Below are 22,825 nucleotides of genomic sequence, written 5' to 3'. Positions count from 1 at the left end.
TCCAAGCAGAGGATAAAATGTGAAAGTTCTGTGGAAGGTAGCGGAGAAAGCCAGTGAACGCGTGCGAGGGGTTGCGTGGCTGTGTCACTTAGTTTGTTGTCATTATCATGCGTCGACGAGTCGGTACGACCTCTTCCGCGGTCCGTCGCACCCCGAAAATAGACAGAGACCGTGCAAGGTCGATCTTCGTGAGAGGGGTTAACAGTTGTCCAAAAACTGGACGCCATAGCTAATGGGTTTGTCGAGGCCATTGGGAGCCGCCAAGGTCTCGTCAGGAAGCCCCGAGTTATCTTCCTCGCATGCCTTCCTGTCCGCTCTCACGGCCCGACTCGACTCGCCAGCATTAGGGCGACACCCTGCAGATGCAGTACCACCGTTGTCGGCCTAGAGTCAGTGCGTCAGCCGTAGCGACTCCAAGAATCGTGTACCAGCCTCTCGCAGGGAGAACAAATCCTTTCTGTGTGCGCATTCTGCCGCAGCCGAAACCAGAATTAAACCCACCACGAAGCGTCGAAGTGCCAGGGCACATTCTCAGATGCCACGTGGCGTTCGGTTTAGGTGTCCCGTCACCAAGAACAGCACTGCCGCAGTCGTCTCGCGCTCCTCTGAAACGGAATGCCGTCTAGCCCGTATGTGCGGCTGCAGCGTTGATACGACAATTCACCCCCCAGCTTCCGTTGTCCTTGGTTGCCCGCCACACTGTCGAAGTCGGTCGGCCCACGTTCACGCTGTGGGGACCGCGTCTGGTGTCGAGCCTCCATGGTTTCGTTTCTGGCCTCTGCATGCGGGATGCGTGTCAGAGCCTGCCACCAGGTCTGTTGCGGGGGGGGTGCGACAGACGCCGCTGCGCCACGGAGCCTGCGGCTCGGCCCCCTAGAAAGGCCGGAGACGGTTCCTTCTCTGTATTCTATCCTTTCACTTCTGCGTTGTGTGCTGAGACGCCACGCCTGCCTGTCGGGAGGCAGAGATCTAAACGACTGCTCTTCGACTGCAGTTAACGAGTCTTTCTGTCGAGAAGCAACCTTCGAGAAGGCACAAAAAGAACCGGAAGAAAGTCCACCGTCACTGAGGAGAGAAGGGTGCATCTGGAACTGGACTCGTGTCCTGTTTCCACGGTGTCAGGACGATGGCGCTGCCTACCTACACCGAACACCAGGAATGCCACACTTCCTAGCGATGTGTTCGAGGTCAAACAGACCTTGAACTGCCTCGCTCAACTGACGCACAAGCGAGTCAATGTTACGTAACTCGGTGAATTCGGGACCGCCAGGAGTGGAGTTCGCCCCCAACACAGACACGAGCCGTCTGACCACACACAAAACGTTATCGCGAGTTTTACGGTATGCAGCCAAACCAAGCTCTCGGCGAGAACTTTCCGAGAGCTCCTCCTCCTTCTCACTCGCGTCAGGCGCCACGAAGGGCGAATCTGCGGGGAAGGTCCCGAGCTCGACCCGGACCAGCGCGGCTAACGCTTGGACTGTCAGGAGACCTTGAAGTGGATACCCTCCATCGCGCCCTGTGCTTTTGTTCGGGTTGACACCAGACGTGTTTGAGCAGAGCAGCGCGGCGCTCTCAGGGAAGAACAGGAATCCATGAGAGAGGCGCGCCCGAAGGAAGGATCGATAACAAGTCAACAGCTCGTCCCTCGCTTCTGGAGGAAATCCACCTGGCCTCATCAGCCACCAACTTGCCTCACGAAGGCCCCAGAGCCCGCTGCCGTGGGGCGTTATGACCCCCCACGACGGATGGCTTCCCCTGAGCGTTTTCCTCACGTCGCCCGCGTTTGGCTCGGCCGATGATGCTTCTCTGAGTTTCGGGTTCCCCCCCTCGTCTGCCTGAGCCTCCATTTGATTTCCCGCCTTCTCGCCTTCGTACGGCCTCCTTCCGGCCCCACAAGCGTCTTCTCCGTCTTCTTCCGTTCCGTCACCGACTGTATCGGCTGCTCCCCCAAGCGAGAGAAAGAACGTGCGATCTGCGAGAGTGAGGATGCCGCCTTCAGAGAGGGTCAGGCGTCGACACTCAACAGGGAACGCAGGCGAGAAAGCGAGAAGCCACAGAAGAAGGAAGAGAACAGGGTCAGAAGTCTCTTCGCTTGTTTGGGCCCTGAGGACAAGCCGGGCGGCTCGCGTGAGCAAAACATCGTGAGCTTTTGCGCAGCAGAGAGGAAACGCAGTCGGAGGTGAAGCGCGAGACGCGGCACTCATCTTGTCAGAGGCATTAGGGGCGGCAGATGATCTACGCTTGGACTGCGGACACAGCAGGTCGACACCTGAATACCGGCCTTCCTCTCCATCGTGCTCTTCTCCACACCTCTCAAAGTCTCGTTCCAGTCCGCTGGTCTCCCCACACTTCTTCGTTCGTAGTGCAAGCACAACAGCGTTGTCTATACATGCCTCCGCCTCTTCCAGGCTCCTCGCCGAGACAGCTTTCCAGATCGTCATGAACGCGTCGCTGAAAGAAAGAGATGACTGGCCTTCACCCCGCATTCCTGGCCGGTCTAGCGTTTGCGGCGACGCTGACGGATCGCATGTCGTGCCATCTACACTGCTTTCCTTCTGCGCCTTGCTCTCTGCAGCCTCCGTTCCTTTGCCTTGGTCTGTTCCTGGGACCACTGCATGGGAAAGCGGATCGGCTTCAAGCAAATGGCCATACATCGAGGCCTTCCCAAGAGGCTGCAAAACCCATGCGTCAAGTAACCACCAGAGATCTTCCAACTGCTGTTGCGGGCGCTCTCCCTGGGGATTTGGATCCACGGAGTGGCAGCACCGCGAAGAAGCACGTACCCGGCAGAGACCAGCCACGCCGTTTGCAATACTCGGTTCTGTGTAGAAGAGAAGAAGGCCCGAGAGGAGAAGGCAAGGAGGGAAATAGTGTCCTAGATCCTCGACAAGGTGCGGCGCGGCACGCAGAAGGAAGACGAGTGGAAACGCCCTGTCGTAGCCTCGGTCTGCTGCGTCCTTCCCGTCCTGTCCCACACTTTTTGTGTCAGGCATGCCAGACCCAGGTACCCCAGAACAAGAGGAAGAAGAGGTATGGAGACCTAGCGAGCCCCACAAGCTCCCCCCGACGAGCGCGTCAAGCGGAGACACAAATAGAGGAACGCACGGCAGTTCCCCGTGAAGGGTCTCGCGTGAGGCCTTATCTTCACTGCTTCCCTCACGCTGTGTTGCATCTACACTTCGCTCCTCCGTGTGCTCGTACGCCGCCTCATCCTCTCCAACGTTGGCAGAGACGCTGCTGCAGGAGCTGCACAGGTCATCGAGGGACTGAAGGAGACACAGAGGCGCCGGGCAAAGGCTCTCCTGACGTCTCGCCACTGCTCCGCCCTCGCATTCTGCCTCGGCTGCTTCGTCCTCTTGTCTGGCGTCGACTTCTGTGATGACAGCTGAGAGTGCGCGATAAACGGTCGCGAACGAGACACCGTTGTGGCGCGAATTTTCCTTCTTGCAGGAGACGGGTCCCGGGAATCTCTGACGAGCGACTCCGTGCGGGGAGGTGCCTCCGGAAGGAGGGAAACAAAGGACGAACCATTCGGCGGCTGCAGCTATCCACTTCTGCCTCCATTCGTCCTGGTCGCCCTTCCAGAGAAGCTGTCCTCTTTCAGCTTTTCCGTTTCCGCCTTCTTCGCCCTCGCTTTGACCTGCGCTGTTGGGCGTCTTCCTTCCCACGCTGCGTGGCAGATAGAGCTCAGAGGGCATGCAGGTCTGGAGTCTTTCCGAAGTCCCGGTTGCGAAAACGGTATTCGAATATAGAGAGACAGTACACTTGAGAAACGTGTGAGAGGTCGTCGCTGCGCTAAACGCCGCCAAGAGACACTCTTGTTCTTCGCGTGCAGTCCAGAGGGTTGCCCCGTAGCCCGCCTCGCTGGCGTCTTCTTGTCCTTCCTCTTCCTTCGCGAGCGCAGAGGCTGTGACGGTGCAGAGGCGCCGCAGGCCGAGGAGCGCGAGCATGAGACGTGCCAGAATATCGAAGAGGAGCAGGGGCCCGGAGCACGCACTCGCTTCATGAGAGCGCAGAGGAGGAGCCGAAGAAGGTGAGACGCCGGATGAAGCTGAAGCGGATCCAGACGCAGAGGCAATCCCTCGACTTTCGGACTTCTCAGCTTTCTTACCGCGAAAGGCCAAAATCGAGCCGCAGGCATCCAGGCGCCGCCGGCGCCCCACCAGAGGCTCTGGCCACCGCAGGTGCTGGAACAGAGCGAGCAGGAAAGCGTTCAAACTGCGACACAGCGATGTGGCGGAAATGCCGAGAGCGCGAAGCAGCCTCGGCGGAAAGACATCTTCAAAGACACGTTCGGTCGCACCGTCCGGACCTTGCGAAGCAGCGCGTGGAGCGGCAGCCAAAGTAGACGCGCGGCGCACGAGGTAGATGGCCATGGAAAGGAATTCCGAGACAGTGACGAGGAAGCGTGCCTCCGTTAAGATCCTCTCAATGTCATGAGGCAGAGCGTTCCGGCGATTCGCTTCGAGGTTCTTGCGACCGTGGTCAAACAGACACGCATGATCACTGCATTCTCCTCGGAAAGCGGTCGGCTTGCAGGAAGGCCTTGAACAAGACGCCGTCTTGTCACACGAAAACGGCGACGATGAAAGCGAAACCGTCTCCTCAGTGGCTCCACTCTCCGCCTGCTCTTCGCCGAAGCCTTGTTCCCGGGTCAGCGAGCCAGCGGCGTTGCACCGGTGGCCAGCAACGAATGAACTTTCCCTCTCCAAAGGAAGCGAAGCAAAATTCTCACTGGTGGCGGGAATGCCGCCTCGCCAGCACTGCGACGCCCGGCGCCGCGCCACAGCGCTGTCGGCTGTCTCATTCTCGTCCCCAAGAGTCTCCGTATGTTTGGTCCCCGTCTCTTTTCCAGCGCTCCTCACATCCGCGCCGTGTCTCTGACAACAACATCGGATTCCTGACGCCCAACCAGTTTCCACGGCGTACGCGGTGAAGCTGGCTGCAAGGCCGGCTCGGTCGCCGTTCCAGTTTAGCTTCACAGCCATTTGCTTCATAACTTGAATACAGGGGACGCCAGGCGAGGGAAACGCTGTGCTCTGGGAGTTCCACGTGTCTTCGCGTTCACGCTTCGGTGAGAATATTGAACCCAAAGACGAAGACTCTTCACGAGTCTCACAAAGGAGTGCGTCCAAAATGGGACGGGACGAACGCAGCCATCGGAAGAAAAGGAGCTCCTCGTCTCTGGTCCACGCCACCCTCGCTGTCTGGTTTCTGCTCTTCCCTTCACTCTCTTCCCGGCAGCTCTTGGCATCTTGCTTTCCGTCGCCCGCCAGCGCCTGCTTCTCGGACGCGCTCGCCGAGCTGAAGCTCGCTTTCGACCCGTTATCCGACAGTGATGGTTCTCCATCCTCGCCCTTCTTCGTGCTGCTGTTCATTGGCGACAGACTCCCGACGTTCCCGTAGGTGGCCCCGGCGGAAACAGAAGCCGGCAAACCGGCTGGTCCGTCGCGTTTGTTTGTCTTTGCTTTTGTGCGGGTTTTTTCTGCCCGCGCAGGGGCTGCGCAGCGGCCGCTAAGGCTGGTCTTGCTTCGAGGAGCCGGAAGAAGCGACCGAAGAACCTGCGACGCGCCGGCGGAAGCGAGCTGAAGCGCAGTCTGGACGACGCGGAAAGCAGCGCGCGAAGGGAGCGACGAGGCGTGAGGCTTCAACTGCCAAAAGAGGCGAAGAAGCACGGGAACGGGGCCTAGAAGCGATGCACCCTGATAGAATCGCAATGGACACACGTGGACGGAGAAAGGTGGCGGCGCTTTGAGAGCGGCCGGGGCAACGAAGCAGCAAACGCCACTAGCACTTTGGTGACTCAGACGTTGACAACCAAAAGGAAGCAACCGACGGACAAGTGCACAGAAACGCAAGGAAACCTACGAAAAGAGCTGAGGACCAGCAAAGAAGCACACACGTCTTACGGGACGTCACGACACTCTCTACGAGCACCACAGGGGGGTGGAAGGAACGACAAACAGCAAGGAACAAGACGAGCGCGTCGAGACACCCAAGACACTGGAATCTAACGGAAACCGAAAGACGCCGTAGAATCATGACGTGCGTCGAACATCAGACGCCCGCGTTGCTGAACACCAGCACAGAACGTCAATCCACCTCAGTTGTCTACGCTCTTCCTTGTCATCACGCGAGTTTTTCTTCGCAGAGGGAAGATGCCCTCACCTCCATGCCAGAGAGGGGAAGCCGTTCCCGTTCGTCGCGCCTGTCGCGCCTCCGTTTCTCCAGACTGAGAGCTGCCCAGAGGAACACTTCTCTCGCGACACTACCATGGAACGTCCAGATCGTCTCCGCCTGCAGGTCGAGGGAGGCCACCTGCTGCGACAGTTTGCGCGCGGACCCGCCCAGACCAGGAGGCAAGGAAGGAGGGAGCGAACAAGCCAGCGGAGAGGCGGCTGTCGGTGGAAGCAACTCGCACGTGGTTCCGGGTCCTTGTTCTTGGGGTGGAAGCGACGACGCGGTCGTTTCCAAGAGAAGACGTAGGAGGAGTGCCTCGCCATAGACCTGTTGTAGGACAGTTGCGAACTGGTGTGCATACGTGGAAAGAACCGGAAAGAACACGGCGAATTCGTCAGGTTTCCCAGACCGAGAAACGGCGACGCGCATGACACGAAGCGCTTCCGCTGCCGCCAGAAGCTGCTGGACCTCAGTCCGAAATGTTTCTGAGCCGCCCCAGGCTTCCGCTACCGGTGTGCGGACAGCCGACAAGCTTCCAGAGCGATCGACAGACGCGAGGTGAGTCGGACGCGCTTCGGAAGAAGGACCATCAGTTAAACGTGTCCCCTGCGCGGCGTCATCGTGGAGTCGAGTTAACTCTGGTTCGGCCAGTTGTTCTCCCTGTTCGTTGTGAGTCCGCTCGCGCTTTCCATCTAGTCGTGGGACGACAGATGCGCCCTCCATGATGCTCTGGTTGATCAACGCCCAAACTGTGGAAGACGCCTCCCCCCATAGAGCTTCTCCTGCGTCGACGTCCCCATCGCTTGCGGGCAGTTGAACGTTTCCCCACCGAGCGACACACCGAAGCAAGCGAAGGAGGTCAAGGAGTACCCTGCGTTCTGCCACAGATAGCGGCGTCCCACAGCGCTCCACCAGGGCTGTAGCTTCGGCCTTTTTCGTGGACAGCATGTGCCCATACACCTCACCAGGAGTCAGGTGTTGAGGTCTGTTGGCCGCCGAAGCGTCGCAGCCTTTCGAGGTCGAAGCCCGAGCGGCGCCCTGGCGCTGGATACGAAGCCCGCGGGCACTCGAGCCGACAATGAGGCTCTGCGCCAGGTGCTGAAGGCGCTGCAAAAGCGCAGGATGACGGACGATCTGCTCGGCTGCCGAGGGGCCGAGGAGCGAACAAGCGAGCAGCAGACGGAGACAGCTGCGCTCGATTTCCTCGTCTCCCTCGTAGGTGGAGAAAAAGAGAGACAGGCGATCTAAAAGAGGACTGTACGTGAGGAGAGAAGAGATCGGATGGCGGAAGAAGAGCTCAGCGATCGAGACGTCTTCCTCGTCCTCGGAGGTGGGGTTCTCCTCAGCAGAGTCCCCATCTGGAGCCGAGAACTGAACCCGTCGGGGTCGCGGGTCCTGTGGCTCCTCGGTCTCGTGACAGCTCATCCTGCGTTGGTGCGCTCGTACGCGCAGGCACAGAGCTTGCCAGAACGTGCATGCGCCCCCGCACCCCGTCTTCTCTTCTTCTCCGCCACCGGGCCCGGCGAACGTCAACAGAGGAAATCCAATATCTCCTTCCTCAACCAGGTCGAAGCCCCCTAAGCCATACAAGCACACGCGGTCGGCGACTGCCTGCTTCTGCGGATCTGAGGTTCCCTCCCTTCGGCCTGGCGACGAAGCGGCGGAAGCTGTATCCTGTGCTTCTCTTTTCTTTCCTGTTCCGCCTTCGCCTGCTTCGCCGGCGATCGCGCGTCGCCCAGAGTGAAGCCATGGGCCAGACGCGGACATTTGGCCTTCTCCGCGGTTGAGGAAGTCAGCTGTGTTGGCCTCTGTGGCGTCTGCAGAGACCCGCGACGGTATGGGGTGCTCTGGAGCGGCCTCGTCGTTGCCGCGCGTTCGCGCGGCCCTTTGTGCGCTCTTCCTGCACGTTTCGAGAAAAAACGGGAACGACCGGCTGCCCCCCCAGACAACGCCTCGCCAGCGGAACTCGCCCTCGCCATCGCCAGTCTCTCCATCCTCGCCGTCCTCTCCGTGTCCTCGTCCTGCGCCTCCTCCCCGTTCTCCACTCTCTTCGGCGCCGTCCCCGCGCCTCCAAACGTCGGCGAGCACAACCGTCTCGTCGCGCGTAGGGACAGAGACGGCAGCGTCGAGGGCGACTAGGGCCGCCCGGTGCATTGCAGGCGTCTGCTGCTGAAGGAGAGACGCGAGCCTCCAGCAGAGGAACAGATCTCGAAAGACGAACCGTCTCCACCTCGGGAAACCTACGCCGAAAGCTGAGACGAAGGCAGAGTCGGAGAGGGCGAGGCGTGGCAGAAGCGGAAACGTTTCTCCGCTTGCCTTTCCCTTCTCAGTAGCGCCTCCGAGATACACGGAAGCTAAAACAGAAGTAAACTCGCTTTCGCATTCACACGCCGGGTCGCCGCGAGCCGTCCCCGTGCCTCCCCGAATCGCCGTAGGGCTTGCTCCCCTCCAGCGACGGAGACAAACGAGCGTCCGAGACTGCCGAAGCACGGCACCTAGTGTACGAACAGCCAGCGCGGCCTGCGGGCGGCTGGCGCTCTGAGCCAGCTGAAACAGCTCGCCCAGAGTATAACCGGGGAGCGCAGCTTCGTCTCCGTGGTGATGGAGACCCCGGTGGTACTCTAGAGGGTCTGCGGGAACCAAATCACGAAGACTGCGAACCGAGAGTGCCTCCGACGAGAAGGCCGCTTTGTCGATTTGCTGAAGCAAGTACGCTGCTTGCCAAAGAGCCTGAAATGCGAAGACCTGACTCCGAAGCTTTCCATCAAAGTCGAACCGAAGCCGCTCAATGCGAATGCGTCGTTCCGGTGTCTTTCGTGGCCTCGCTGAGCCCGTGGCAATCGCTTTCACCTCCGCTTCGCCCCATTCTTCTTCACCGGCTTCCTCCACAGGTCCCCCGTGGGCGTCCTCATCGCCAAGAGGATTCGCCCACTGAAGCTTCGCAGCCTCCTGGATGTCGAAGCGCACATAACTCTTTGCTCCTCTCGGTTTTGCATCTTCCTGAACTCCCGGTGAGGCGCCCGACACCGCCGTCTCCGGCGAAATGCGCTGCGCGCTTTGCGTACTCTTTGTGGTGCCACACTTCCCTCCCGCTTGCTTTTCTTCGTCCCTGACGAATGCGGAGGCACTTGCAGGGTTCTGAATCCTTTGCTTCACGCCAGCTTTCTCCGACAAGACACGTGGATCCACGCTCCACTCCAGAATGCACTTCCCGCCACCAGGAAGCGCGAAGGAGGCCGACGACGATGAAGCTGGGAGTGCGGACGAGGCAGACGACCTGATGCAAGACGGAGAGACAGAGGAACACGCTGCAGAAGGCGACATTGACGGGGTGGCTCCACCATGACGGTCCTTCGTCGACATCCTGATGATGCCTTCTCCGTCTGGACAACCAGTCGATGCGCCAGGCGCTTGAAGGGATCGCCCTTCACCGTCCTTCCCCTGCGCTGTTCCCCGGTCCCCTACCCCACGAGTGGAGTCGCCAGCGCCTGCGTCGCCTCCCCCACCTCTTTGGACCGCCTGTGCCCGCCTAAGTGCACGTCTCTGGAGAACTGCAAACCGTTTCGTTCCGAAACGCTGGAGGATCTCTTCCTGCGCCTCTCGAATTTCGTGGGGTTGCATGCGCCTCAGAATTTCGAGGTTGTGGTCTTCAATTTCTTCAAACGCTTTCTTGCTTAGACGCCAACCTCCGGGAGCGCCTGCGTCTTCTTGTCCCCTTGGGGCGCGTCCTCCTCCTGCCTCTCCAGCTGGCCGACAGACACCCTCGAGCCTTGGCACTGCTTCTCCAGCTTCGCTCTCGTCTCGCCGAGACAGCAATGAACGGTGGACAGGCACCGGAAAGCCGTAAGGAGCTTCGACAGCCGCGTACGAAGGCACCGTCGATGAAGTCGCGCGCGGACCTTGGCCACCCCCGGCTGCAGGTGCTGACTCCGGCCGGCTCAACGAAGCTGATAGAGAGTCGCTTGCGCTGGCGGTAGATATCACGGATGGCCCCGTCGAACTTTCAGACGAAGCGTTTCGTTCAACGACACTTCCGAGGACGAACGCAGAGAGCGAGCCGTCTTCCTCGGTTTCTCGGATCGCCAACTGAGCGATCTCAGCGTCTGCCTTGCTTTTCTCGAACACTCCGCCGACCCCCGGGAAACCGTCAGACGCGAATGGAGATCCATGTCTCTCTGCATTCGCTGAGAAGACGCAACGCACGCAGGGTAGCGCAGGCGCACACGTCAGAATGGCAGGCAACACCGCGTCAATGCTCAATTTTGGGATCCTGCTCTTGTCATCGATCGAAAGCCCGGAAGCAAAGGAGAGGCTCCCACACGCATCTGGAAAACGTGAGAAGGATATGTCTCCCTGTTTCTATAGCCCCTGAAGACGAGGGAAAGATATCGCCCACCCTCGAACACACGAAACGATCCGCGACACTACGTGCATGCGCTTCTGGAGTCCGTATAACAGAACGATCCATTGCACGCGCGCCGTGGCTAGTGACTCTCGCTGTAGAGGCCTGCTCGCCCTCTCTCGCGGTTTTTATCCACGGAGCTAACCCAAGTTCTTCGCCGGACATCCCAGGTGCGCCTCCCTACCTTGTTCTTCTGCTTCGTACGGATTCAGGGCGAAACGCGTGCTCTTCGCCGAGGCAAAGAAAGACCTCGGAGTGGGAGACCTGCTCGGAGTCACCGCGTTTCCCGCCTCAAGCGAGAAGTCGTCCTCGATCCGCGAGGCACGCGTTCGACCGGAAGGGCGGAACGAGGAAGCAGAAAGATCTGCAGACGCAGGGAAACGCAGCGGATCCACAGGAGGGAAGAGAGACACTCGACCTAGAGGTGTCGTTGACGCACTAAGTTTGAAGACGCTCGGCTGTCGACGAGCAGGAACTCCGCCACCAGGAGAGACACGTGAAGACGATGAAGAAGCGGAATCAGGGCCGCAGTTGTCAGAGCTGTAGCCAGAACGACACTCAGAAGACAGATCCTTTCGGCAATTTGAAGGATCCGCCATCTCTGTAAAAAATGGAAAATGCAGGATTGACTCGAAGGACCGGAGGGGGGGAAACACGAGGGAGCGCGTGTTGCCCAGGAAAGAGAAGACAAACCGGAAACTGCTCTTCGTTCGTCCGATGGGTTGGCGCGCTTCGAAGGGGCTGATCCGTTCTTGAGTATGCCACAGAATCGGAGATTGGAGGGAAAGGGAGACACAGACAGAAAAAGCCGCCAAAAGGCTGCACGCCCGGCGTCCCCTGTCGGTAAAAAAAAACGAATTCGTTACGGCGAAAAGGAAATCCCCGATGTTCACCAGTCCAACGCAGTCCCGGGGAGCAACGACAAGTAGAGCTGCGTAATCCAGCTAAAACTTCCAGTGGGGATAAGTCGGCGAATGCGAGGAAACGCTGGAGAAAGCCTCAACATCTGAATACCGCGTCGTCTCCGTCGTCACTGCCGCTGGTGGACTATAAACTCAAGCACCTCAAGCTTCTCCCTCAGGCGACAAACATCGAAATGCAGATTCACTCGGGACAACGGCGAAAGGCACCCACAAAAAACGAGTCGTGTTCTTTTTTCGTCGTCGATGACTCTGGAGTATCGACCTGACTCCTCGTCTCCTCAACAGCTTTGCGGGTTCCGTTCGGGAACTGGCTTCTTTGGAAAAATAGTTCATTTTGCACGTGCGCTTCCCATCGCTTACGCGTTTCAGTTTTTCTTAGCGTCCGACGCACATTTTGTCCGTTTTCTTGACAGTCCGTTTGCCGTTCCGTCGCGGCAGAGTTGCTCCGACTTTTCTCGCGCAAACACGGCAGATGTACACCGCAGCTCAGTCTCGCGACTGTATGGACGCGGCCGGACTCGACCTGTGCGAAGGAAAGACAAGTAGACTCTGTCTCATGTATGCTCTTATTGTCTCTAATGATTTGTCTTCCTCGTAGAGGAGAAATCCTCGTCTTGATCGGGAGGGAAGTGAAGCAGCATCTGTGGAGGAGGCAGCCGCCTGGGTCTCATTGGGCTTTCTCTGTCGTCGGCGAGCAGTTTCACGTTCTGATGGAATTCACCGAGCTGAGATGAACGGTTCAGAAAAAAAGCACTTCAAAATTCTCTATCGCCCCTGACAGAATAGCAACGTTATTCTAGCGGTCTTGCGTCTTCCGACAATGTCTTTTTTTGGAACTATTTTACAGTGTCGCCCAAGACAGCCGACCACATCCGGGCATTGCGACCAGCTCAGGAGCCCCGCGGTAGAGTGGAGCACACACACACACACGTGGCAGTATTTTGTTGAGCAGGTTTTGCGTTCATGTGGGGACGACCAGGAAAGAGGTATATTTCTCTTTCCATTTACGACAAAAACTTGTTCAGGCATATAGGAGTGGATTTGTCACTCACGGCGATCTACTGGGGTCGTGTATTTGATGCAGGGGACCGTGTATTCGACGCACGATACAAGAGACGCTATGTAGTAACAATTTATATGCTTAGATCTAGCGATCTTTGGCTCCCTGAACTCCCGGAAGAACACGCCGGAGTTTCGTTCACGGTTTTCACCTCGATGTTTTCATTTTTTCTCGGTTTTCTCAACTCCCCACAGGTAGCAACTGATTCGTATCTAGAGTTAGAGGGGTTTGGAGGGTGCACGAGTAAGTGTAAAAATGTGAGGAAGAAGGTTTGGCAAGGAAAGATTCGGAACGTCAAATAGGGGAAGCCGTGTTTCTCCGTAGCTTGCGTTCGATGCCTGCGTCCCGTTGGAGATTGCGACGACATCGCCAGAGTTTCGCTCGAAGGCGGTGTACCGGCACCTCTCTCCAGCACGATGCACTCCTGCATATCATCGGTCTCAAGGAGTTGCTTGGCAAACGGTTGGAGAGATACGGTAAATTGCGCCTATTCCCTGGGTTCTGCAGCAGACGGGAGAGACGCTCAGGCAACCTGGTGCATGTTCGTGTCTCTCCCCATCTACGCACGTTCGTATTTCGGTTTTTTCAGACACACTGGTGTACTCGGCAGGATGGCCGGTATGAGGGGGGGTTCTGCCCGTTCAGGAGGGCCTTCCCAGGTTTTGACGCATCTCGCCTTTGTTACTCGGAAAACGCTGTTCGTTTCAATCCTCATTCTAGATTCCAGACAATACCTTCCACCTAGGTGGTATGCCCTGTGCAGCCCCCACTCACAATTTCCGTTCGTGTCTCCTCGACACCTTGTGTGAGTTCACATTTGATGGTGGCAAGCCAACAAAACTTTCGCTGCGTGAGAGAGACCTCAGCCGGAAAAAAGCAGCAGCGTTCTGAGGTAGAGAAAGGTACTTCCCAGGGAGATGGGAAGGAAGAACTATGTAGAGTGAGAGAGAGAAGCAGATATATCAGGTGAGCGAAGGGCGGATGCCGACTGGCGGAAAGATCGAGAAGGCTGCTAAAGGGAGACCCAACGCTGACACTGGGGCGATACCAGACGTCTCGACATGGAGGCAGACACTTGAGGCGATACCAGAAATCCTGATGCAGAGTTAGACCGGCATGCACCTAAATGTGGAGTTGCCAATTTTTCATTCGCTCCGCGGGATATACGTACAGACTTCGGCAATGAGGAACACCCCAAAAACTGCAGGGGGGGGGGGTGAGAAAGGGGGACTTCTACGCATGCTACAGCAGCCAACGTAATGTCTGAACACAAGGAATTCACTTCCGACGACGTTGGATGGTGAGCACCATCAGGTACGAGTTCGCACACAACGGGTATGTATACGTTTCGTGGCAGGGGATCTCTTGCCGTCCTGTCGGTGCTGTAAATCCGTGCATGAGTGTGTTTGCCTATGCCTATTAGTGCTTGATACCACGGGAAAACATATCCGGTCTCAATGCCTATAGAGCGAGACTTATGCCAGTGCAAGTGTGAATATATAACTGCGCACGCTTGCTCATTAAGTGTAACGTGTGCACTTGCCACTGGTGGGTCAACAGTTCCAGTGCGTGCTTCGCCACATCACGGACTGTTCGCGCAAAGATTCCTTTCCGCTGTCAAATCAGCAAGCACACGGACATGGAATGCGGTGCTGAAGCGGTTCGGTTCGAGAATGAAAAGCATTGCCGCAATAAATTCGTTTCAATCCTGAAACGCCGCCAGGGAAAACTTCCTTGTGCCGTCCTCTGCAGAAAGCCAGCTCATTGACGACCCATGTGCATGCGGCCGTGTCTTTTGCGGAGATGAAACCGCACGTTGCCCATCAATGAAACCTAGTGTGGCGGAAAAAGAAGACAGCAGGACTGTGAAACGGCAAGAGCGTGAGAGAAAGAGGCATTCAAGAACATACACTGAATCTTGGCGAACGCACGTTTCTCACATTTTTGCGGTGACAGACGAGTCAAATCGATCTAGCTGCATGCACACCGCGTCCCTCACTGCGACGCATTTCGCCAGCCTTGTTCCTGCCCGGAAATCCGCTATTCGTATCTTTCCCTCGTCCTTCTGTTCTCTCTTTTCTCCAACTACATCCTGCTCCATGCCTCTCCCCTCTTCTTATCCACGGCCTTTTTCCACTGTCTCCGTCCTCAACGTCTCGGCTCGTCCTGGTTGTCGCCGTGGAGTCTCTCCTTGCCTTTGTCAACGTCTTGCATGCCCCATTGCTGTTTTCTTCAGTCGACATGTGCGTCCATGGCGGCTTCACGGCATTCGCTGTTGAGGGGTGCATGCGCGGAATCGAGGGCTGCAAATCGAAGAAATCTGGCACACGGGGCGGGAGATTCTGTGCCCGAATCTCTTTCTTTTTCTGTTCTTCGGAAGCTCTGTCGGACACGGAAAGGCCTCGACAGGATCTTGCAGGTTTACCAGACCCATCAGGCTTCGTCTAATTCTTCTCTCGCGTCTTCTTCCTCTTCTTATCGTCCCTCTCCTGCGTATCCGTTTCGGAATGGTGATCCAGGAGAAAGCCTCATATGCTCTCCCGACGCACTGGCATACGTCGCGCACGCCCTGTGTCATGCACAACTTGCCAGGTCTCCTTCCTCTTCAAAATCCTCTTCGCCATGTCATTCTTCCTCTTCGAAGTCCTTCTCTCCATCGTATGCTCTGAAGCGGGCGCAGCTCCTTCGAGGACGCAGGACGGTAGGCAACCCGCCAGCACAAGGGAGACAAAACGAGCACAACGCAGCCGTAACAGATGAGATTGACAAAGCGTCACTTGCGCCGCATTGCTACTTGCCTTCTCAACCCTCCGCTCCCAGCTTTCCTTCGTCGTCTCCATCTCTCTCTTCGTCCCCAGCTGTTTCTGCCTGTCCATTTTCTCCATCGTCGCGTTCTTCTCCTTCAGCCTCTTCTTCCGCCTGTTCTTCCGCTTCGTCTGCCGCCTCTTTTTTCGCCTCGTCTACCACTCGTTCCTCAACCGGCAAGCGCTCTCTGGTGGACACAGACGAAACGAAGGAGGAAAAGGCGAATGCCTCTGAAGACGGCGGAAAGGAAACACATCAGAGCGAGGTCCGGTCTCGAGAGGATGAGAGGGCAAGAGAGCTGGAAGTGAATGCTTCCGCTCTTTTTCGGCTACGTGGCTTCTCGCAGGCATCGCCTGCGGCGTGTTTATCCTCCCTCGCGACGCATTTCCTGGTTGACCACGCCCTGATTCTAATCGATAAGGATCATTCACTCGAGCGAGGAGCACATCTGCCTCTTGTTCCCGATTCGTCGTCCTCTCCTTCTTCTCCACCTCGCTCGACTTCAGCGCGTCACGACTCCTCTCCTTCTCTTCCTCCACCCTCCTCGGACCCGCCTGCTGCCTCGCGGCCTTCGCGGTCCGGCTCGTCGTTCTCTCCAGCGAACTACGCCTTCTTGCTCTTCGCCCTGTCCTTCTCGCCCTCGCACAGCATCAGCGGTCGAGCAGCGCTTGGCCTGCTTCGTCCTCTTCCCGTGCTCCTTCCGCAGTTTTCCCTTCTCGACGTCTCTCAGGCTGTCGCCTTCATGACACAGTTGCCGCGTCTCCTGGAGAAGGAGACAAAACGAGGCGTCGCGACAGCTTCCTCCTTGAGCTTGGCTCGTGGCCTTCGAAACCAACCGACGTACAGGGTTGCCGTCTCTCCTGGAGCTCCGATCCTCACTGTCTTATCCTCTCCTTCCGCAGCATCCCCTCCGCTTACACCAACCTCGTCATCGTCGCCGTCTCTCGCGTGTCGACCTCCTGCTGCTTCGTATCAGGCCTCTGTGTCCCTGTCTCAGAGACACAAGTCGGGGTCTTCTGTCTCACTGGACTGGTTTCTTTCTCGCGTCGCTTCTCGACTCTATTCGTACTCTTCGCCTCTTCTCCCTTTCGATCCCACGTCTCCACAGGCGCCCGTCGATGCGCTGAAGCACGCCACCCTCATTCTCTCGGCTTTCTCCAGCGTTCACTACGCTCTGAAGCCCGCTCTGCTCTCTCTCTTTCTCTCGTCGCTCTTCCGAACAAGCTCAGCTTGTCATGGGGCACACGCGGACAGTTCCCTGCTTTCTCTCTCGACAGGTGGTCCTTGCTCATCCCAACCCGTTCTGGAACCGCGCGCGTTGCAGGCAAGCCCGCAGGGCGGACAGGATCCACAAGGCATCGGTAGTGGAGAACAAGACAAACTCCAACCTGCAGAGAGGGGCGGAGATCTGCGCGAAGCGGGTGAAGAGAGAAAGAGGCCATCTTCAATTTCACAGCCGGCTTCCGCGTCTGGGACTACCGGCAAACTCGAACGAGGCGCCCCGGAACCCTCGCGACATCCTGCGTCCTCTCCACCCTCGTTTCCCACTCCTGGGACACGTTCCCAAGTTCTACGAGCACCTTGGCGAATCGCAGGCGAAACGCTTCCCTTGCCTGTGGCTGCGAAATTTTTCCTCGCTTTGGCAACTCAGTGTGCGTTCCAGGCCCATGAACTTGTGGGGAAAAGACACCAAGTGAGTCACAGATCCATCTCGCCTGGCGACGCGTCTTCTGGATTTTCGACATCGCCTTCAGTTCCCCAGTCCTCACCATCTTCCCTCCCCGCCTTTGCCCTGTCCTCGGCTTCGTGTCTGTCGTATGCCGCTCCCGGTTCTCTTTCCTTCTGTCCTCCCTCTTCCTCCTCTCCTCCGTCTTCCTCCCCTCCTCCCTCTTCCTCCTCTCCTCCGTCTTCAGCTTCCTCCGCCTCACCCTCTTACCCCTCATCCTTTCCTCCGCCTTCTTCGTGTGCTTCTCCTCCATTCTCTTCTGCCTCCGTTTCTCTGACCTCGTCTTCTTTCTCTCGTCCTTCCGGCATCTGCTATGCTCACCAGTGCGCAGAGAGCACCCCTGCGTTTATGGAGAGCGTGGCTGGTGGTGTCGCTGCCTCCTTGGCAGCGTCAGTCGAAGAGCGGTGCCGTCTGGTCCGCACCCCCTCTCAGAATCGAGACATTTCCGAAACTCAGACACAAGAGACAAGTCAAGTGCTTCTGCAAATGGAGGCATTCATGCGCCATCTCCTGTCTTCAGTCACTCTGGAGCCAGTGCTGGGCATTGATGGCGAGGCGATGGCGGACTGTGTCGAGGCGTGTGCAATCCTCGACGTTGCCCTCACTGCGCTTCACGGTTCAGTGCGCTCCTCTGTGTCCTCTTCCTCTCACGAGAGAAGTTTCCTTCAGAGTCCGTGTGGTCTCGTCCCCGGTTTCGTATCGTCTGCCGAGCCTCCTCACTCTCCAGCTGCCTCGCCCGTACTCTCGGGTGTCATGCCTTCGCTTCCCTCTTCAAACGATTCGATACCTTCTTCTCCTCGCGTCTGTCCCCTCGCTCTCTCCTCATCCTCTGACGCTTCGCCTTCACAATCTCCGTCTCCGTCCTCTTTGGTGGAGCCTCGTCAGGGCGCGGAAGGCAGTTTCTCCAACGCGTGCGTGCCAGGTGAAGCGCCAGGGGGAGGCCTCAGGCACAGGCAGAACGAGGAAGAATGCAACGCTGTGTGGCTGGAGAGAGTACGAGAGAAACTCGCGGAAGCAGGCATGTTGCTGAGTCGGAATGCTCGGCCGCATCGGCGCCAGAAACGCGCCTTCCAGTCAAAAACTACGGAGTCTTCGCGCGATGGATCCGAGGTTCCGCCCTCTCCCAGTGTCTCTCCACCCCCCTCTTCTCCTGCGCTAGTCGACTCGCCCTTGCCTTCCTTTCGCTCTGCAGCGTCTCCTTCTGCCTGCCCGTCGCTCCCTTCCGTTCCTTTGCCGCACTTCGAGTCAGACTCCCCTTGCCACCGTTGGCCCTCCTTCTGTTTTCTCCCGTTTCTTCGTGGACGCGTGCACCTGCGTCTGGCGACGACGCCGGGTCTTCTTGTTTCCCTCTTTGCTGCGTGGGCCCACGACCCCAGATGGTCCACGTCTGCTCTGGTCCATCTTCTTCTCACGGCGTCTTGTCTCCAGTCTTCCCCTTCCTCTTCCGGCGCTTGCTGGTCTCCACAGTCTCCCAGTTCCGTTCCCTCTACGCAGGCGAGTGGCCTGCCGACGCAGCAAGCGAGACGGAAGGCGACGGAGCGAGACAACGCGAAAACGGCAGGCGCGACAGACGAAGGCGCTGAGGAAGGAGTCGGTGCGGGACAGCAACGGAGTCTGCGCGATGCCTGTGTCGTACCGACTCACAGAGGGGTTCGGGAGAGATCCGCGGAAACGTGGAAGCCGGTCGAAGCGAAGGACAGGTGTAACGAAGCGGATGAGGGAGACGAGACACTACACTCTCTAGATACCCAGAGAGCGCCTCTACTACGCAGCGGGGCTCTGGTCGCGCTCTTCAGTCACATCTCCCATCGGCTGAGAGGGGAGGACGGAGACGAACCGAGCAAGCTTCAGCGCCAACAATGCATGCGCTCAGGGACGGGGGATGACGACTTCCGCGAAAGACAAAGAGAGACGGTTCTACGAGAGGGAAAGAAGACGAGTGACTCTCCGCGACCCCTCATGAGGTTGCAATGTGCTCGAGGGACACACGATTCCTCTGCGTCTGGCTGCGCCGTGCCCCGTTCGTCTTCGGGCTCCTCGTCTTCGGCGCCTGTCTCCTCGGCTGCTTCATCCTATGCTCCCATGTCTCCACCTCGCGGGAAACACGGCCACAAGCAGAAAACAGCTTTCGTCCCTACAGAGCTTGGTCCCCTCCTCTTGAGCATGCTGTGCGTGCGGTTCACGTTCCACAGGTTGTACCCAACCTCTTCCTCCCTCCTCTCCTCTCCTTCACTCTCGTCTGTGTCGGCATTGTCCTCTACGTCGTCCGGAACGGCGTCCGCTTCTTCGGCTGCGTCCCCCTCCACGTTGGCTTCCTCTGCTCTCGCAGCTTTCTCCGCTTCTTCCCCCTGTGTGTCTGCTCACAGCTATCCAGTGCGTCTTTCGTCTCTAAATGCTTCTCCGGCCTCTGCGCATGCCGCCAGAGTTTCCGGCGGAGACAGCCACTCTTGCACATCCACGTCTTCGCCTGATGGGAAGGCGCTGGTAGATGCCCTTCGCGCCAATGCCTCTCTCGCCTGTGTGGAACAGTCGGCCAGGTTGCTGGCGGAAACGACACTCTCCAGCCTTCTCCGAGTTTTGTCCTTTTTGAGGCCGCGGGAAATCGACGATCTCAGGTGAGTTCCGTGCGTTTCGTTGTGCCGTCTCGAAACACGTTTTCTCGTATTGTCAGCTGAGGCAATGCAAGGCACTGGTGTGTTCCCTTTCAGTCTTTTTTTCGGTAGGAAATCTCCAGACACAACAGCAGAGTATAGACTGTTTTGCCGTTATGCTGGACCATCGTGCTTGCTAAGAAGACCCATTCGTTTTTCACTGTGGGCTCCACGCTTTTCCCGCGTTTCTCTTCCGCACTGTGTGTTCCTCCCTTTCCCACCTCCTTTTCTTCTCCAGGCTCGTCTTGTTCTCTTGGCGGTACATCGGGCTTTTGTGGCACAGTCCTCTTCTGCGACTGCCGCCCTTTCCCGCGGCTTCTGCCGTGGCTCCTCGCCTTCCCGTTTCTCCTTTCTCATCCTTTTCCCTTCCAGCGCTTCGCGTTTGTCATCGGCTTTTACCGGTCACACTCACTGCATCGACCGTTTCATCTCCTTCTTTCTCCGCTGCTTCCTTGCCGCGGGAACGGAACTGCCTGGGGTCAGAGGCTGCAGTCCAGTGCTCGTCCTCATCGCTGGAAAGGTTCGTCATATCTCGGATTTCTGAGATCCTAGAGCATCTTGGGGACACGCACGGTCCTCTCACTGCTGTGGATGGCAAGAGCGAGAAAACCGGAGACTGTTTTCTTCGAACGGAAAAAGAGGATGAGCTTCGACGGAGGAATGACATGCCCACTCCCACAATTATTTCTCCTTTCGATGCTGTTGCATACACGCCTCCTCTGCCAGTATCTCTTCTTCTTCCTCCGTTGTTCCAAGGGTACGGTGTACCGGCATTGGGGAGGCATGTATGAAATTGAATGAGCAAGCATTTTACTCCCATGACTGCCTTCTTCCGCTTGTCGTCTGCTAGGCCGCACGTGGAACGTCAGTGTGGACACCGGCGGTGCTCTGCAGTAGAGCACCAGTTGAGATATTCGAGGGGGAGCACTCGGCCCCTATCTACGGTGTCAGGATCCGACTCGCTTTGTCTTTTTAAGAGGTCTTTTCAAGTCTCCGTCCCGGAGCATTTTCCTGTTGTGCGGCTGTCCACATGCTTCGCCACGTCTCCGGATTTCTCTCAGTACGCTGCGACAGATGTGACAACGAGAGGTTTCCCGGCACCGCTCTAAACCCCCGAGGCTAACGCCTATGCACAGGACGGCAGAATGGAGGGAAGCGTCAAAGATCGTGCCACCATTTGTTCACTTTTCCGACCCGTCTACGAGTTTTACGTCGCTGCAGGTAGTGAGCAAAACATGGACACGAGGTAGACACTCTTAGGGAATAAAAAGGCGGAGGTTTCCGCATTCGTTTCATCGCTGTCTGACTCTGCGCAGAGCCCCAGCGATCCACTCTCCTTTGTTGCCTTCCTCCTAGGTCATTGGGTTTCGTGTTCCTTTGCCGCACACACATACACACGCATGTGCATGCAATCCTTCACACTTCTTGCTTCCACCTTAGTGCCTGGCAGGAGCTTCGCCGTATCCGGGTGGCAACCACCAAGCTCCTAGGAGACGGCAATAAGAGCTCAGGTACAGTCTAAGAAATAGAAGATAGCAGAAGTTGGTCAGCATAGAATTTTGGGGCCCGCGTAGGGAAACCGTGCAGAAGCATAGACCACGAGCAGACCGTTCTCTGGCTTCGAATCGGAGACTGAGAAGGAGCACGGAGACTGCAGACTGCTTATTGCAGCACGAGGACGGCTGTTTTTCCGAAACAGTAGACGAATTTTCGAGCTGTCTCGAACGCAGATGTCGAGCTCAAAAGAGACTCTGTCGTGCTTGCTTCCTCTTTCTAACCCAAAAGTTGGATCCTACACCGCGACTCCCCCTTCAGCAGCATATGGACGCTCGAGACTTAGTGCTTCGCATCCCCGTAAGTTCCCGGGGTGAACTGGAGGCCGCTGCGTTTCTGATTCTACACGGTTGTCCTTCTCACGGGAGTCGCGCGCCCGAGAACCCTGCAGGGGATCCCTGGCGGATTGACGAGGCCGTTCTTTCATTACGCGGTTACCGCACAGACTATGCCGACAAGGTTTCCATTCGCGTCGAAGCACGGGAGCAACACCACCTCCAAAGTCGCAGTGGTTACTGGGTGAACGACAGAAACCGTTGGTGAAGAAGTAAATAGATAAACACGACTCTGTAGCAATGCTGCTCTCCGAAGCTGGGTGATACCGGTACCGCGCATTTCGCCTGGCAGATTAGTCCAGCGTGGAATCAGAGCCCACCAAAGGGTGATCAGTGGACGCGTGATGTGGGAAGCAGTTAAGGCATTGGCACATTGGAACCAGTCCAGCAGAGAGGTTTTTGAGGCAAGCAAAGACGTAGATTGGATCGGTTTTGTCGCCCCCTTTTTGAGCCACAGAGCCTTGACCGAAGGACGAGACTGACGGAGAGGCTAATGAGACGGGAGACCGCAAGGAAGAGAAAACGAATCTTCTTGCATTCCCGTTCCATCTTTTCCTTCGCGTCGTCTGCCACAACGCGTACGTTCCTGTGATGAGCGTTGGCAGATTCAGAAGCCAACAACAGCCGCAAGAGAAATGAATATGTTGTGCAGAATGGTGACCGTGGAAACGTTTATGTTTCTTTCTCCTGTCTCAATGAGCTTTGCATCTGTTCCTCATCGGCAAACATGTTATCTCGGCCGCCATTTAAGAATGGGTCCAAAGGCTTCTTCATAATTTATGTGTAACTGATATATTATTGTGTATACATATATATGTTTATATCTTGGAACAATCGTTCCCTGTGCCCGAGCCTGCAACTTAAACGTTGCTGCATTATGTATCGTGGAGATATCAATGCGTCCGGTAAGATCTACGAATACATGGCCATAACATAGATATTCATATATTCACAGGCTGTCGGCTAACACTATTTTTATTTGGTTTAAAATTGTTTTGCACCTAATGAGGCCCCGCAAAAGAGCTATTTATACGGCGCGGGAGGCAGCCTGAGGGTAGCAACACACAGCCACGTGTGACGCCCTCTTTCGATTATTCGCGTTTTTTTCTCCCGTTGGCTACATGCGCTGTCTGATGCGTTCTCAGCGGCGCCGCATCCACGTCTGTGTGTTCGGGCCTCCTTTTTGTGT

The 22,825-nt window shown here is 57.2% G+C and overlaps 2 protein-coding genes across 2 annotated transcripts; one reads left to right on the top strand and one right to left on the bottom strand.

The window, feature by feature from the left end:
• Positions 1 to 343: 343 nt before the first annotated feature.
• Positions 344 to 11,181, bottom strand: NCLIV_057570 (conserved hypothetical protein; the record flags this gene model as incomplete). Its single annotated transcript, XM_003885313.1, has 5 exons — positions 344 to 470; positions 1,141 to 5,702; positions 6,169 to 10,364; positions 10,767 to 10,946; positions 11,001 to 11,181. 5 exons carry the CDS (start codon positions 11,179 to 11,181, stop codon positions 344 to 346), a joined length of 9,246 nt encoding a protein of 3,081 aa, XP_003885362.1.
• Positions 11,182 to 14,816: 3,635 nt separating this feature from the next.
• NCLIV_057560 (conserved hypothetical protein) lies at positions 14,817 to 20,299 on the top strand (the record flags this gene model as incomplete). The annotated part of the gene is made up of 2 exons (XM_003885312.1): positions 14,817 to 19,469; positions 19,892 to 20,299. 2 exons carry the CDS (start codon positions 14,817 to 14,819, stop codon positions 20,297 to 20,299), a joined length of 5,061 nt encoding a protein of 1,686 aa, XP_003885361.1.
• Positions 20,300 to 22,825: the final 2,526 nt, after the last annotated feature.

The sequence above is a fragment of the Neospora caninum genome, chromosome XI, assembly GCF_000208865.1.
Source record: "Neospora caninum Liverpool complete genome, chromosome XI".
Taxonomy (NCBI): Eukaryota; Apicomplexa; class Conoidasida; order Eucoccidiorida; family Sarcocystidae; genus Neospora; species Neospora caninum.
Note: the sequence above shows the minus strand (reverse complement) of the source record. Positions and strands in the feature narration are given on the sequence as shown.